General features: G+C 40.7%; 1 protein-coding gene across 2 annotated transcripts; it reads left to right on the top strand.

Moving 5' to 3' along the window:
- Nucleotides 1-9,410: 9,410 nt before the first annotated feature.
- Nucleotides 9,411-16,881, top strand: SMIM43 (small integral membrane protein 43). Of its 2 annotated transcripts, none has more exons than XM_060654263.3 (3): nt 9,411-11,543; nt 12,584-12,654; nt 15,375-16,881. In XM_060654263.3, exon 1 carries the CDS (start codon nt 10,234-10,236, stop codon nt 10,423-10,425), a length of 192 nt encoding a protein of 63 aa, XP_060510246.1. In that variant the 5' UTR covers nt 9,411-10,233; the 3' UTR covers nt 10,426-11,543; nt 12,584-12,654; nt 15,375-16,881. The 2 variants fall into 2 exon arrangements, 1 of the variants encoding a protein (XP_060510246.1); XR_009616198.3 differs by having other exon boundaries at nt 10,432-11,543; nt 15,341-16,881.
- Nucleotides 16,882-17,964: the final 1,083 nt, after the last annotated feature.

Below are 17,964 nucleotides of genomic sequence, written 5' to 3'. Positions count from 1 at the left end.
TTACAAAAGGAATATCCAGATTTATTCTCTGTTGGAGGCCTTAGAATCTCTCAGTCTCTTTCACTAAGAATTTCTGTTTAGGTTCTAACCAGTATTTATGACAATGGGCCTTCTAATATGACATATTGTAGAGGCAATAATACCAAACCTATAGCTTAACCACCATGGAGTTGTTCTCTCTAAATAAGAAGATCCCAGGGAGAAGTAATTTTCTCATATATTAAATAGCATTGTGGCTTTCTGCATTAAGCATACTTACACGCTATGGGAAATAGTTCTTTGGGAGGATATAGTATGCCTTCCTATAACCGGTAGCCAAAGTAGATTATTTTAACGATTTAGACCTTATGGTAAAGCTCCTATTTTACTCAAAATAAAAGGTATCTATAAGAGTAGTATATGCATACAATAAAATATGTATTAGTCAGGGGTCTCCAGAGAAACAGAACCTATAAGGAGATTAGATAGATAGATAGATAGATAGGGAGGGAGGGAAATCTGCTTTACTTAGTCTACTGGTTGAGTGTTAATTTCATCCAGAAAAACACTCACAGATACACCCATAATAATGTTTGACCAAATGTCTGGATACCCTGTGGTCCAATAAAATTGACAAATGAAATTAACCACTACAGAATACTATCCAGCTTACAAAGGAAGAAAGTTCTGACACATGCTATGATAGGGATGAAATTTGAGGACATTATCATAAGTGAAATAAGCAAGGCAGGAAAGGACAAATACTGTATGATTGCACTTATATAAGATACCTAGAGTAGTCAAATTCATAGAGACAGAAAGAACGGGTGGTTGCCTGGGGTGGAAGGGCAGGCGGTAAATGGGAAGTTATTATTGAATGAGTACAGACTTTCAGTTTTGCAAGATGAAAAAGTCCTGGAGATGGCTGGTGGTGATGGTTGCACAACATTATGAATGTGCTTGATAACACTGATCTGTACACTTAAAAATGGGTAAGATGATAAATTTTATCTTAAGTGTGTTTTACCAGAATTAAAAATAAAAAGAGAAGGAGGATTCTGGGAAGATGATGGGTTAGCAAGCACTAGGAATCTGTCTCCCCACTTAGACAACAATTGCACTGGTGGCATGATCTGTCCGATACAACTAATTTAGAACTTTGGAGTCTATAGCAGGCTTGCAATTCCAGAAGTTTGGACCTAAATAATCGTATCAGGGATTACAGGCTCTAACTAACAGTGATTGTGAGCTCTGGGTAACATCAATTCTGTTGTAATTCCATGTTCCCTTTTACTCCTCTAGCCCAGGGGGCTATAATCTTGTGGTATTTTACCTTCTCCTTTTTGCTCCTTATATTCATTCAACAGCTGTGTAATTGACAACTGATTCCCAGTATTAAATTTCCCTGTGTTGGTTACCTATGGTGGTTTTGTTTTCTTTTTGGGAAACTGATAATACTTTTCCTCAATTAGATTAGGTCAATTTAGGTCATATGCCCCCTCCTGGACCAAAAAAAAAAAAAAAGAAAAAGAAAGAAAAGAAAAGAATCATTGTATTCCCTAAATGACTTTTAGATGACTGGGACCCACATCCCCAATACAGTTTCCTCTAAGTCATATGAGATACACAGAAAAGAGGTAGATACCTGAATAAAGTCAGGACACTATTAATGAGGAAGACAGAGGGATGAGGTGCTTGGTTTGGTTAGGCAACCAAAGGTATTCAAGTTTACCCAGCTAGCAAGAGATAAAGCCAAGATAAATGTCCAAGTCCAAAGGACTCAAGACTCTTTCATCACTACAATACAGTGTAGGGTAGAGTGTACAGGGCTGGGACTAAGACCCAAAGCTGTGCGTTACCAGTTTGCCTATGTATGTCTTTTTTTTTTTTTTTTTTGGTGGCATTTTTAATTTATTATTTATTATTATTATTTTTAAATTTATATCCAAGTTACTTAGCATATAGTGCAACAATGATTTCAGGAGTAGATTCCTTAATGCCCCATATCCAATTAGCCCATCCCGCCTCCCACAACCCCTCCAGTACCCTCCATATTTAAGAGTCTCTTATGTTTTGTACTCTCCCTGTTTTTATATTCTTTTTGCTTCTCTTCCCTTCCCTTATGTTCATCTGTTTTGTCTCTTAAAGTCCTCATATGAGTGAAGTCATATGATATTTGTCTTTCTCTGACTGACTAATTTTGCTTAGCGTAATACCCTCTGGTTCCAACCACATAGTTGCAAATGGCAAGATTTCATTCTTTTTGATTGCCGAGTAATACTCCACTGTATATATACTATATATATATATATGTATATATATACACACACACAATGTGTATATATATACAATATATATGTGTATATATGTATATGTATATATATACACATATATATTGTATATATATATATATACATACATATATAGTATATATAGACATTGTATATATATAGTATATATATATATTGTATATATATACATTGTGTATATATATATATATATATATATACACACATACATATACCGTATACACACACACACACACACACACACCGCACATCTTCTTTATCCATTCATCCATCAATGGACATTTGGGCTTTTTCCATACTTTGGCTATTGTTGATAGTGCTGCTATAAATATTGGGGTGCATGTGTCCCTTCGAAACAGCATACCTGTATCCCTTGGATAAATACCTAGTAGTGCAATTGCTGGGTCATAGGGTAGTTCTATTTTTAATTTTTTGAGGAAACTCCATACTGGTTTCCAGAGTGGCTACACCAGTTTGCATTCCCACCAGCAGTGAAAAGAGATCCTCTTTGTCCACATCCTTGCCAACATCTGTTGTTGCCTGAGTTGTTAACGTTAGCCATTCTGACAGGTGTGAGGTGGTATCTAGTTGTGGTTTTGATTTGTATTTCCCTGATGATGACTGATATTGAGCATTTTTTCATGTGTCAGTTGGCCATCTGGATGTCTTCTTTGGAGAAGTGTCTATTCTTGTCTTTTGCCCATTTCTTCACTGGATTATTTGTTTTTTGATAAGTTCTTTATAGATTTTGGATACTAACCCTTTCTCTGATGTGTCATTTGCAAATATCTTCTCCCATTCTGTTGGTTTCCTTTTAGTTTTGCTGATTGTTTCCTTCGCTGTGCAGAAGCTTTTTATTTTGTGAGGTCCCAATAGTTCATTTTTGCTTTCGTTTCCCTTGCCTCCAGAGATGTGTTGAGTAAGAAGTTGCTGAGCCATTGCCTGTGTATATCTTGAGGGTGGCTTGGACCCCTAGATCTGGGAATGCGGGTCCTAGTTGTTGGGGTCACCAGATCTTATAAGCTGGCATTTTAGTAAATGGATTATGGATTACAGAAAAATTCTACTTTTCTCCAATTTCTTTTTCCCTTGTGGCAGTTCAGTTTTAGTCCTATGTATGTGCATGTACATCTGCAAGCCCATGGCTGTGATTATTATCAGCTCATATAGAAGTCTGCAGACCTTCCATTAGAGATGATAGTTTCACTGCTGCCATTATTGAAGTTGTGCTGAACAAAAGATATATTGCTCTATAATGCTCAGATTTTTTATTTTGCTACATGACATAGTATTGATCAAGTCTAAAGGCACCCACAGTCACATCGACTTTTTCTAGTGTTCCTGCTAACTTACTGGAAAGAGTCTAAATTAAAGAAATAGTGGTTGGCTGTTAGCACAATCTGTCACTTAATTTTTTTTTCAATATTGCACAGACTTGGGTATATTCTGTTATGTTTTAAAACATTATAAACCAAGGACAGGGTCTAGATTTTTTTTTGTGTAGAATTATTTTTAGTGGTGAATTCTGGATTTCAAAGGCTACCCACATAATATGATCTCCCACATACCCCTCAAATAAGTTTCTTCCTTAGATTTCCCTCCCGCACTCCTTTCCTTCCTTCCCACTGGAATTCCTAAATGGTTATGTGAGATTTAAGCAGTTTATCATTTACACTTTACTTATTTCTTGAAGAGGATCTCATTTTGTAAGTATTGCAAAACTGCGTAAGTCATCCTTTTGGGATGGAGTAGGAAAAGAGGTGAGGGTGTGGAGAGCAAGTCCTATTGTCAGGGTGTTACAATAACTGTTGGTTAACTTAAGAGGACTCCCTGAGGTAGAACAACTCACTTTTCTCCTCTTCTGCAGCAGTAAACATTCCTATAGATGTTCTAATTCTAACCTAGAGGGTTTGTAAGGGTTGTGAAGAGTGTAAATAAGGGGAAATTCCAAAGAAGCCCAGCTTGTATTATGTAGAAATCAACATGGTGGTACATTTGTATATGGGGAAGAAGCAGGGGATATGGGGTGTCAGAGGGACATGTATAGTATGGCTGGGGTATTTGGGGGCCTTTAAGAGTTGCCAGGATCACTGGGGTGATAAAGGTCCTGACTAGCTAGGACAGAGCTTCTTAGGGCCTGGAAACTTCCATAGAAAATGGATCTCATCCTCAGCACATGCATCAGTGCTTTACAGGAGATCCCATCTAAGCAGAGACCATCTATCTACCTGTAACCCAGTTTTTAAGGTCCTAGCCACCTAGAAAGGTGTGCAGTGACTTAAGAACCCAATGTTAATAATCATGGTCCACAGCATATTTTGAGGTCAGAGCATGGTGCGAAATATTTCTTCCATTTCTTTTGGGTGCCTTTCAGGACAAATTAAGTTAGCCTTAGAAAGATACCTGGAGAGGCACCTGGGTGGCTCAGTTGGTTGAGCGTCTAACTCTTGATTTTGTGAACATTATCTTGTCTAGTCTGTGTTCAGATTACCATGTTTGTCTCATGCATATTTTCTATCTTTCTTTATTTTTTTTTTAAAGCAACTCTTAAAAAAGAAATGAGGCAACTCTTGATTTTGGCTCAGTTCCTGATCTCACAGTTCATGAGACTGAGCCCCATGTTGGGCTCTGCCCCGACAGCATGGAGCCTGCTTGGGATTCTCTCTCTCCCTCTCCCTCTGCATCCCCCGCCCCTCAAAAATAAATAAATAAACTTAAAAAAAATAAAGGTGCCTGGAAGTCTCTTTTTCTTATTCTCCCACTTTTATCCTTCCCCTGTCTTGGGGAAGCTGCTTCCATCGTGCACTTACTCCCAACAGGTAAGTCCTGGGAGGTTTCACCCTGAGGTGGTGACAGTAGAACTTTACAGCCCTTCCGTGGTGTTTTCTTAAGTCTTTAGAGTCTTTTTTTTAAGTTTATTTATTTATTTTGAGAAGCAGCGAGGGGCAGAGAGAGAGAGGGAGAGAGAGAGAGTCCCAAGCAGCCTCCGTGCTGCCAGCTCAGAGCCTGACTTGGGGTTCAAACCCACAAACCATGAAATCATGACCTGAGCTGAAACCAAGAGTCTGATGCTTAACAGACTGAGTCACCCAGGTGCCCGGGTCTTCATAGTCTTTAGAGAAGCACACTTATTTATAAGACAAACTCTTCTATTGCTACCCTTAATCACTTCTCATAAATAGCTTTGATGCTTGTTATGATAAAAGATCCCTCCCTATCAGAGGTGAGGGTGAGGAGGAACAGAGCAGACAAAGGGAGAGAGAACCCTATTCTAATATACACCATAGCTGTCCATAGCCAGGACCTGGAACAGCCCTGGGTCAATATCCAGTTGTTCTGAGACTTGTAAGGAGTGGACTGAGGAGTTGAATGATACATAAAGTCTGACTCTGAGTAGTGCCATGTTATGTGGACGCATATGTAGGGTCAACTTTGTGGACAGTAGTATGGGATTGTAATGATGTAGCCTCCATCTACTTTACCAGTTTGCATACAAGGGCTTTCTTTTTAGGTGCTAGAACCAGACAAATGCTTATCTATAGTAAGTGTCCTTTCTGCCCTTTAAATTCTTAGGTTTTCTTTCCATAGATTTCCATTAATATGCATACTTAGGTAGAGAAAGATTGTGTCTTATTTCTATGGAGTCATTTATATAATAGAAACTGAATTCAGACCATCTTATGAGGTGTATAAATGTGACCAGAGGCTTAAAAGTACTGGGAACATGTAATAAGTGTAATAAGTTATTTTTTGTTGTAGCAACATTATTTCAAATATAGATCCTACTGAGAGTGACTATGAGGATATATTAGTTAATATTTATAAATCTATTTAAGCTGCTCAGATAAATGGAAAATCTAAATAGTTATGGTCAGGAAGGCTGAAATGGGTTTGAACGTGGTGACCTAAAACTTTCATCCCTTGGCTTCTTTCCTCAGCATCTCCAGGCAAACACTGGCTCATTTGAAGCTTTTACCTTCAAGATTTCAAAGAAAGGAGCTGAGATGTAAGTAAGCAAAAGGTATATATTTCTTGAAATGTGTTTTCTTTAAGTTTGTCACTCAAAAGAAAAAAAAGTGTGATCATTAATTTGATGGTGATACACAAGAAAAGGTACTTTCTTCTGGGAGACAGGATACCATGGGGGTTGAGAGTGAAGGTTCTGGAGCCAAACTCCCTTGGTTCACATCCCAGTTTTGCCACTTGTTAGCTGTGTGGCTTTAAGGAGGTCATGTAACCTCTCTGTGTTTCAATTTCCATCCTTTGATAGCTTGGCTATCTGGATGGCAATGTGCCAAATGGCATATTTCAAACACTTTATTGATTTTAAGCATATAACATATGTAAAGTGAGTAAGTAATGCTTTCCCAGTCAGTATTCCCATCTGCCAGCTGCCATTAAACACTCCTTCTCGCTACAATAAGATCTACTGGAAAACCAGTGGCAGCTCACAGAATGGAAGAGAGGCAGGAGAGTCAAGTTTGGGAAAGGGGCAGAGTAAAGGACATCACGGAGGTGGGCAATGAGAGCCACACCCAGGTCACTCCCAGGACTGGTCTGGGTCTTGGAGTTTCTCTGCCACTGGGATGCATCTAACCTCCAAACATTTCCTCCTGTTCTGACTGCTCCCAAACTTCAGAGTTGTGGAATTGAGGATATTTGGCTGAGTTTCTGGCATGGCTCTTTCTGCCCTTCTTCCTGCATTGTATCAGGAGTGAGTAAAAGATATATCTGACCCTCTTGGTTTCCATAATGGGAGGTGGCAGTGGAAAGCAGTCACTGGATTCTGTCCTCCTATCAAGATTAGGTAAAATGGAGTATTCTACCAGTAAGAACATGTGGTGCTTCACAAATCTTACAAATCTCTGCTTTCAGGTAAGACTTTAAATTCTCAGTAGCTCCATGAGCCATAGTGTGGTGGTAATTGTTTAACAACTGGCTCTCTGGCCCTGATTTGTAACATCTGGACATTTCCAAGGGCAAACACTCCCACTGTGGCCAATTTCAGGCTACCCACATGACATCTGAACACAACTGAAAAGAGATTTTCAGGGCACCTGGGTGGCTCAGTCAGTTGAGCGACTGACTTTGGCTCAGGTCGTGATCTCAGTCTGTGAGTTTGAGTCCCATTTGGGGCTCTGTGCTGACAGCTGGGAGCCTGGAGCTTGCTTCGGATTCTGTGTCTCCGCGTCTCTCTCTCTGCCCCTCCCCTGCTCACACTCTCTCTCTCAAAAATAAAATAAAAACATAAAAAAATTTTTAAAAAGATGTACAGTAATATATACTATTGTATAATATTTCAGCCATACAGCTACAACAGATGTAAATAACCTCAAGTGCATAGAAAATAGTGAAATGTAGTAAAATAATTCATAAGTAATTAGTTTTTATTTATAAGTATTTATTTATGAGTATTCATTACCTTTGTTGTTAACATAATTTATAAGTTTATATGATTTTTTTGCTGTTTATTTTGTATTTATTTTGAGAGAGAGAGGGAGGGAGAGAGAGAATTCCAAGCAGGCTCTGCACTGTCTGTGCAGTGCCCAATTCTGGGCTTGAATCCACAGAGCATGAGATCATGACCTGAGCTGAAATCAAGAGCTGGATGCTCTTGGACTGAGCCAACCAGGCACCCCTATATGATTTAATTTTTAACAATAGCTGTATTTTAACAAATGGCTTGCAAAATTTTTCCAAATAATTTATGAGCCAGCACACCACTGCCTATGAGATGGATTAATAATCAAGAGAGAGATTTCTTATAGTGTACAATGCTTGGTGAGATGCCTAGGAGCTAGAAATTTTGCACAGTATATTTTTATACACTGGGAATCCTCAGCAACAGATTAATAATAGTATCTGACATTTATCTAGCAAAACACATTCTTATTCAACATCCTAATTTATTTTTTATCCTTACAACAAACCCAGGGAAAAGGTAAGCAAGGTATATTATAGGTGAGGGGACTGAGTCAGAGAAGTGAAGTAACCTCTGACAGGTGGAGTAGAAACTAGATTTGGGTCCTCGAGACTACCGGTTCACAGCTTTTTCCATACCATCCTGTTTCTTTGAACCCTTGCCATCCCTGGAGTAGCCATTTATTACAGGCAGACTATTAAATAATCTGGAATGTGTATGTCAAGACTTATTCCCTGAATTCAGCCCAGGGGGCTCTCCTGTATCTTCACAAATAAAAAATGAATTAAGTCGGAGGCCCATGAAATGGACAATGACAACATGTTGCATTACCAGCTTTGATGGCAAGACTCCAAGATGGCCCCTGATGATCCTTACCCCTGATGTTCATGTCCTTGGACTCCTTCACTGTAAGGCTCACCTGTGTGACTAATAGGACATTACAGAAGTGTTGATATATGACTTCTTAAGCTAGCCACAAAGAGCTAGCCTTGTTCTCTTGGGCCACTTGCTATGGGAGAAGCCAGCACAGTGTTACAAGGACACACAAGCAGGCCTGTGGAGAAGTCCATATGGGAAAGAGCTGAGGCCTCTCACCAACAGCCAGCACTGTTCTGGTGATAAAAGCGAGCTACCTTGGAAGTGGATCCTCCAGTTCCAGACAAGCCTTCAGGTGACTGTGGCCTTGCCTGACATCTGACCCTAACCTCATAAGAAACTCCAGGTCAGGATCACCAAGCTAAGTGCTACCAAACTCTTAACTCACAGAAACTATGAGAGAGAACCAATGTTTCTGTTGTCTTAAGGCATTGAGTTTTGGGGTAATTTGTTACACAGCTCTGGATAAACTGGGTTTCTTTACAAGCTACACCATATAGACTATGGGTGATCTTAACCAAATACAGATAGGTGTTAGGGACTTAAACGAACATTTCAAGTAATTGTTTATTGTATTGTTTCTGCTTTCCACCAAGGAAATTCAATTTCAAGTCAACATTCTGTGAAGCTTTATACAATATAACTTTTGAAATGCATTTTGTTGTTAATGCTTTTCTTTCCTTTCTTTTTTTTTTTAAGAGTTTCAGGCTCTACCTACTGAGCCAGCCAGTTACTCCTTTTTTTAATGTTTATAATGTTTGTTTATTTTGGGGAGAGGGCGGGGCGGGGGAGGGGGAGAGAGTTGGGGGTTAGGGAGAGAGGGAGAGGCAGAATCCCAAGCAGGCTCCAGGCTCTGAGCTGTCAGCACAGAGCCCAGCGCAGGGCTTGACTTCGGGAACCATGAGATTATGACCTAAGCAGAAGTCGGAGGCTTAACCGACTGAGCCACCCAGGTGCCCCTGTTATTAATGCTTTTCTAAGTGGCCTGTTGTTGTCCATAGAAAAGAGCACTCTGGACTGAGTACGTGTGCGACTCTGAAGAGCAAGGCAGGTTGAACTGGAATTCACTCAGGCACCATGAAGTCATCTCACAGAAGGAAGTCATCTAATAGCCCTTTAGACCCCACCTTCACTGCTACCTTTAATTCTTTTGGGTTTCTGGGCCATGGCATGTTTTCCCTCTGGGAAAACCAGGACAGGGGAAAATATCCAGAAATCAATTAATTAGGAAGGGAGGGGACTAGGAATCCATTGGATGATGGGGGTGGAAATCTTAAAATCATTTGCAAAACACCAGCCCCAACACCCCTTGGAGACTGAGCCGTGACCTCTTCTCCTGGCGTCCCCGCCCGCTAAATTCGCTCCTAGAAAAATCCGCTCACGTCCCCAAGAGCGCAGGAGAGGATCTCAGCGAAGCGGGAGGCTCTCGTGCCTGCTGGGAGAGGCGGAGCTGGGATTAACCAGCTCCTTGGCGCTTTTCCTCCGAACTGGGGGAGGCCGAGCACGGACCGAGAAGTAGGCGCCCAACGCCGGGCGCCCGTAAGGGGGCGGAGGAGACTCGGAGGTGGGAGAACGGGTGGCAAGCCTGGTCCGCCAGCTGCTATCCGCGCCTAGCGCGCACAACCACCGAGCGCCGGCGCCTCAAGCATGGAGTGGGAGCTCAACTTTCTGCTCTACCTGGCGCTCTTTTTCTTCCTGCTCTTCTTACTTTTCCTCTTGCTCTTCGTGGTCATCAAGCAGCTGAAGAACTCTGTGGCCAGCACGGCTGGGGCGCTCCAGCCCGGGCGTCTCTCACTGCACCGGGAGCCTTGGGGCTTCTCCCGAGAGCAAGCGGTGTGACCCGTAAGGCGCGGGCACTAGCGGGAGGGCACGGAGCTGCGCGGGCGCCAGGCTGGGTCTTAGCCTCGACTCTCTGTCCGCGTGGCCACCCAGGTTCCAGTGCTAGGCTCCGTGGTAGCGCTGGCAGGTTCGTTCGGAGGTGGAAGGGGCCTGCGGAGGGGCGAGTTTCTCGGCCCCTCGGGGAGGCTCTGGGCTTGAAGCACGCTCTGTTGCCAGGCACGGTGGGTGTATGGGGTCTGGGCTAGCGCTGTGCTCTTAGGAATGGACCCTCAGCTTTTCCGGGGGGGGGGGGGGGGGGCGGAGAGGGAGAAAGAGAGACGTTCAGCCTTTGGAGCCGGAATGGCTTTGGGCACCTGCAAGCTCTTCTTCCCAGTCCCACTGCATTTTAGCTTGTTCCCAGAGGATGGCAAGCTAAATCATTCGGATAATTCAGCCCAACCTTCCATACCAAATTTGATTCCAAAAATCGAATGTCAACCTAAATGTCCAAATTATTTAGAGTATGGGCTTTGGGACAGGGAGCCCTGGGAAACAGTGCACACTTGAAGTATGCCGAATACTGCTTTAAATATCTTTGCCCTTTGGTAGAGGCTAACTGAGGTTTGTCTGGCAGCGGCCTATCTTCCCCTAAATCCTTACTCCTCTCCTAGCCACCGACCCGGTTGATGGCTACAGAGTTGCCACACCGGGTGGGTTTAGAATCTGGAACAGCGGGACGGCGAGACTTAGAAGTCATTTGAGAGGTGCCTTGGGGTCGCTCTGGAGGGCCGGTGAAAAGAGGTACTGTTTACACGTTTTAGGGCAATAGGAAAAAGAGGACCGGAGGAGCAAGGATGTCTTTTCAGAATACATGACTAGACCATTTGCGAGAAGATTGACCGGCAGCAATAAACTTCTCATTAATGTGCCCTAAGCACCCTCCAGGCAATGTCAGTTTGGGGAAATAAGAGTTTCATCTTCCAGATGCTTTTTGTTCGATTTTTGCTGTCTCGAGTTCTGGAGTCAAGCTGCCGCCCTGGGTTGGTGCCTTGAAGGCGGCAACTGCAGGTCCGGTTGGTAATGGGAAACCCTTCACAGAGGGGACCTGAACAACCCGAGATGGACGTCTTCTGCCAATGGTAAGAGGGCACCGCCCCGGATGACACTTTGTCCCTGGTTACAGCTAAACTTCTGAAGACTCAGGGCCTGAAAAAGTGAGAGGTTAAGATGGAGGAAATGGGAGCAATGAAAGAACTCTCTCCCACTTAGAACTGATGAACTTCTATTAGAACTGAGGAGCCAAACTGATTCCTAACTCAGGGCAAGAATCAGTGTCTATGTAGAGGAGCGTAGAAATTAGAATGGGATGTGAGGAGTGTTTGCAATTTTAATAAACATTCTACTCTTTTGGAAAACAGTGCAGGGGGTCTAGGAGTTGAAATATGTAATGGAGGTATCTTTTGTCTTCAGTAAGGGTTAGGATTAGTCACATTAAGGTGGGATAAGCTGTCCATGTCATGACTGAATTTTGAAAATATTTATTAATTTGAGGTAAAATGACCATGTAGAGAGGATAAAAACAACAAAATACTAAGTTTTGCCTAAGTTGATAATATGAAAGTGAAGCAGAAGACAATTACTTTGTTAATTCAAGGTAAGGAAAAATAGTCTCATGTAGGTAAACATAATTATGGGGAAATTTTTTTTTTATTTGGCTGAGACATTCAGATACTTTCCCATATTTCTATTTCACTTTGCTTGAATAGAGCTGTTGTTAATGAAGTATAGGTGTGTGTATGTATGTGTATATATACGCATATATTTCTCTCTACATATAAATATGTATAATTCTATCTGTCTATCCATCCTTCTCTTTATCAGAGCTATAGTATGACTTCATTTGAATTTCCAGTTTGAATCCCAGAATCAACTGCAGTGACTCTATCTTGTATTTTAAACAATAGGTCTCTAATTGGTTGACACTTCCATAGTGGCATTTAACTATAGGGTTATATGGTTAATATGGACACTGAAGATGAGTGTAGGAGTAGTTAATTAGCAATTATACTTGTTTACAAGGATGGAAAACAATCGCTTCGTACTTTATTAATAACTGGACTGAAAATTATTTTAACCACCTCCTTGACTTCTTGATTTTGTAATCCTTTAATCTTCCTAGCAGTGCCACTGGTGTCCAGGGGTGTAAACGAGCCCTGACTCTTCTAGAGAGGAGACTCTGGAGAACTGAGGGTGAGTAGTGTGCTGCCATCCCAGGATTAATCTGGGTTGTGGTTCTACTGACTTTGTTTGAAAGGACATGAAAGGAATGGTTACTTTTCTATCTTGTGCCCAGTGCCATTTTATACCCTCCTTGTAATCTATTAATTACTAAGTTGCCATTTTAATAGGCAAAAAAAAAAAAAAAAAAAAAAAAGAACAAAAACCAAAAAACTATTTATTCCTGTTACTCCATCACTGCCTGCCTGGAATGTGGCCCTAAACTCTGGGAATTAAGCTTCTTCACATTTGCTCCCAGAACTTGCAGCTGGTGTTCTCCTGCCTCACTCCTGCTTGGTTAGGCACTCTGCTTTTGAAACTTTGACACCTGTACTTGAACTGCCTTTTTCTATTCATTTATTCAATCATCATTTTTCCAAAACTCAACAAAGACTGACCTCCCAAATTAGAACTACTTCTGAACTCACTTTTTTTTCTATCTGTATGTATTCTTGATCTAATGCTCTAACACCCACAATGCTCTAGTTTCCCAGTTTGTACATGTTGGCTGCTCCATCCGCTGACCACATTCCGATCCTATCATTATCCCAAATTGATTTTCAAAGATGCTATGCATGTGGGTTAAACACTAAAACATTTGAAAAATAAGGAACGTTTAAAATAACGGCTCATTATTCAAATGTAACTTGATTATAGAAGATTCTTATGTTCTATTTCAAATAGAAGGTATTTAGTGACTCTTCAGCCATGTTAGAAGCTGAGTTGAATTTCTTACATTATAAGGAAATGAGCCATAATTCAGTTATTATGAAATGTTAGTATTTTATGTCAGGTGTTCTTATTTCATTGCTGTGTCTAAATTTCAGTTGTTTAAAATGACTTCGAATTTTATTAGGGTAAATAATCTTGATTGTTTCACTGATTTCCAAACCTGTCAATGCAGTGAATCAGCAGTTCCACTTGGAAAGATAACCATTTTAAGTTGAATGAGAATGACATCACACTCACACCTGCAAAATCTAAAATGTCTAATAAAGTAGACTCCTATATCTGAACTTCAATTTTAGGGCACAGCTGTACATGCAGGACTGATGCCATCTGTTGCAGTTCCACAGAATAAGAGAGAAAATTTACCCAGAGTGTGCCATGCACTGGCTTTTCTGGGAATGACAGGTTGCCAGGATTTGTTTTTGGTTCACTTGCAGGGGTGGAAACTTGGAACTAGGTGAGTTGTTTTACATGCAACATCCCCATTTATAGCTTGACATTTCATATTTCCAATTTTGTTTACAGTTTCAAAATAAGTGCAAAAGAGCTAATTTTTTTTAATGGCCCCAAATTTAAACATTGTATATAGTTAACCATTTAGGATAGTGGTAAATATTTACTTCTTCTAACTCATACCTGCTAATCTAGGGATGTTTAGAATACTAATGGTGCTAGTGCAATACATAGAAAGTATTTACAGAGTACTATACTTTGGTTTTAATTTTTATAACTACTCTGGGGCAGGTGTACTTATTATAGCTAAAACCACAATTAAAATTCTGGGATCATTAGGAAATCACTGTCAGGCGTCTGTGTCACTTACAAGAGGAAGTTAAAAATGGAGTTGCAGATCCTTGCAGTTGATTTTTGTTATTTGTTTGTTTTTTGTTTGTTTTCGTTTTGTTTTGTTTTGAATCAGTGAAATGAATTATCAACTCTACATTTCTTACTTTGTCCACACAAAATGAAGTTACAGATTAAATAATAATGTGGTTAATTATCTGAGTAGTTAGCATCTTACCACATAAGAATTTGGGTGATCAGAAGGGCCGACCTATGTTTAGAACAGTAGTTAGAATATAGTAGGCATTCAGAAAAAACGTCCTGATGAATTCAGCTAAAAATCCTCTTGTTTTCCTTAACAGCAGCTATTTTATGTAATAAGCCTAATAATTTTCTTCCACTGTTGTGCTGTGTAGATGTGGATGGGTTGAAGTTAAAATTTAAAAAAAAAAAAAATTAGTGTTTGTTTATTTCTGAGAGAGACAGAGCTAGAGCACAAGTGGGCAAGCGGCAGAGAGAGAATCGAAAGCAGGCTCCGTGCCGTCAGTGCAACACACAATGCAAGGTTGGAACCAATGAACCGTGAGATCATGACCTGAGCCAAAGTCGGATACTCAACCCACTGAGCCACCCAAGTGCCCCTGAAGTTAAAATTTTTATACTTAACTTGATTTTTTTTATGACTCTCTGAAGTTACTTGAACTTTATTGAATATATATATGGATTCTTCTGACAAGTTTTTTTTTTTTTAATTAAAAAAAAGGGAAGGGGCAGAGAGAGAGAGGGAGACATAGAATCTGAAGCAGGCTCCAGGCTCTGAGCTGTCAGCACAGAGCCTGACGCGGGGCTCGAACTCACAAACCCAGATCATGACCCGAGCCGAAGTCGGATGTTTAACCGACTGAGCCACCAAAGCACCCCTTGGTTTTTTTGGTTTTGTTTTTTTGTTTTTTTACATTAAGATGGAAATTTTGCTTTCCTATTGGGAACCAAGATGGATTGCTCTCTCGGTAATACAGTAGGAAGTTATTGGACTTAAGGGTAGCTTAAACAAAGTAGGGATTTTGTTTCGTTCTCATGTGACAAGGAGGTCGGGGGTAAACTATTGCTGGTGTTGGTTCAGCAGCTCACAGATGTCAGGGCCAAGGTGGCCCCTGAGGTTCCCTTGGCTTTTCCCATAGGTCCCAAGATGGTTGCTGCAGCCCCCCCCCCCAAGAAGATGAAGGAAGCTGAAAGAGGAAATGAGGCACACCATTTTGAGTCGGCTTCCTTTTAAAGAGATTTCTCAGCAGCCCAGCAACTTTTACTTACATCTCATTGGCCAGACTGTGTTATATCTGCAAGGTTGCATGAGAAATGTAGTTTTTGTAGCTGGACATAAAACAGCCTTCAACAAAAAATCTGAGGAAATCTAAGGAAAACGATGATTGTGGATCTTTGGGGAACAGAGTAGCAGTCTGTGCTCTGGCTACAAAATACGGTTGTAAAGGAGCATAACGTTTGAAACAGATCAACACTGCAACTCCTTCACAACTAACGATACTCCAGGCAACACTGCTCTGCTCAGACAGTAAGCAGAGTGAAGACATGCTAGCTTTTTTCATGAAACACCTGCCAGGACTGGCTTTTGCAATCAGCTACTGGCTTGCCCCACATCAGGATTTTCTAGAGGAGGACCCTGGGAACCTGTACGCTTCCTCAGTGGACATAATCTATGGAGGTTTGGAATGGGATAAAGAATATTCTACCTTGCTGCTTTCCCATCTGCTTCACGTATTCTAATTTTCCTTACAGATTTTTGGTGGAGTCTAGTTTTTGTTTGATCCCCTAAAAGGATCATCCCTTTCATATATAGGAGAAGGTAATCTATGTAAAGAAAGGCTACTTTACTCCCTTCTGTGACTCCACCACCAACCTAGGAATATCCTGGGAGAAGACTTGCTTCTCAAAGCTGCTTCCGTAATCAGCCTACATCCTGCCTAAGCAAAGGGAGAAGAAACACTTCCCACATCCAAGGCTGTCCAAAAGAACTTTCTGTGGTGACAGAAATGTTCTATATTTGCACTGTCCGTTATGGTAGCCATTAGCCATGTGTAACTAGTGAACACTCGAAATGTGGCTAGTGTGACTGAGGAAGTAAATTTTAATTTTATTTAATTTTAAATAATTAAAATGTAAATAGCCATATGTGACTAGTGGCTATTGTATTGTACAGCTCCAGTATTCAACCTTCTTTTTCCTGTGTTTCACCAACCACCTGGGAGGGGTTTGGGCCAGTCATGTGTTTGGTGTTTCATGGTCTTCACTGTTCCACCTTGCCATTGAACTTGTCTCCCAGAGAAAAGGAAAAATGGTATCTTGGAACTAAATTCCAGATGTTAACTTGATATCTGCACATTGCACATATTTCTGTATAAATGCAGTGATCTCTTGGGAATAGGTCCTGTGATTGATTTTTGTGATAATTGGTGATGGAAAAATGGTGGTGATGGTCCATTTAGCATTCCTGGTGAACATTATGTGTTCCTAGTGAGGGTGAGTCAGCGGGAATTATTTTGTTCTGTTATGCTTAATTCTGTTTTACTTTATTTTTGTAGTATCGTGGCTGCTAAATGATTATGCCATGTATGTTTTTCAAACTACTTAGTGGTTTATATTTTTAAAAAGGCTGTGGAATAAAAAAAATAATTATATGTAACTCAGCTTTTTGTGTGTGTGAATTATTATTACGCATAATTTTTAAAGAGTTAATTAGGGTGAGATTAATGGATAGAAGGAAGTATTTATTTTTATATCAGATTTCCTTTTTAGTGGGCATGTCTGTATGCCAATTAATGTTGTCCTTTTGAAATATTAAATAATATTTTAATTGTATTTGGAGTTTGGATAAAATACGAGGGTGGTGATGGTATTGGGGTAGTTTTTTCCTCAAGTATCTGGTTCTTCTATACTGAGAATCACTTAGATTTTTGTTTCTCTATTGTGCCTTCTTTGGGGTTATTTGTTTTTTTATTACTGAGTTATAGAAATGCTTGTTATTTCTAGACACTATTGAATTATGAGATGTATGCTTTACAGCAGTTTTCTCCTAGTTTGTGGCTAGCCTATTCATTTTTGTAGCAATGTCTTTAAAAGAGGTATTTTTAATTTTGAAGTTAGATTTAGCCACTTTTTCCTTTTATCTTTTTTTATTTTCTCTGTCTTCTCTAAGAGACTTTTGCCTGTCTTTAGGTCACAAAAATATTGTCTTGTACTTTTTTTTCTAGCTTAGAAACTCTATAGTTTTAACTTTTAGGATGTCTATTATCCATCTCAAATTAATTTTTGTATACAGTATGAAGTAAGGATTAAGGCTCTTTTTAGGAGTGCCTGGGTGGCTCAGTCGGTTAAGCATCTGACTTCGGCTCAGGTCATGATCTCGGGGTCCGTGAGTTCGAGCCCCACGTCGGGCTCTGTGCTGACAGCTCAGAGCCTGGAGCCTGTTTCGGATTCTGTGTCTCCCTCTCTCTGGCCCTCCCCCGTTCATGCTCTGTCTCTCCCTGTCTCAAAAATAAATAAACGTTAGGGGCGCCTGGATGGCTCAGTCAGTTAAGCCTCCGACTTCGGCTCAGGTCATCATCTCACTGTCCGTGAGTTCGAGCCCCGTGTGGGGCTCTGTGCTGACAGCTCAGAGCCTGGAGCCCGTTTCAGATTCTGTGTCTCCCTCTCTCTCTGCCCCTCCCCTGTTCATGCTCTGTCTCTCTCTGTCTCAAAAATAAATAAACATTAAAA

The sequence above is a fragment of the Panthera onca genome, chromosome B1, assembly GCF_046562875.1.
Source record: "Panthera onca isolate mPanOnc1 chromosome B1, mPanOnc1 haplotype 2, whole genome shotgun sequence".
NCBI lineage: Eukaryota > Metazoa > Chordata > Mammalia > Carnivora > Felidae > Panthera > Panthera onca.
This window is presented reverse-complemented; position numbering and strand designations above follow the sequence as displayed.

Bases quoted from the DNA above. Each gene is read 5' to 3' on its own strand.
- SMIM43 (XM_060654263.3), top strand. From the start codon at position 10,234: ATGGAGTGGGAGCTCAACTTTCTGCTCTACCTGGCGCTCTTTTTCTTC.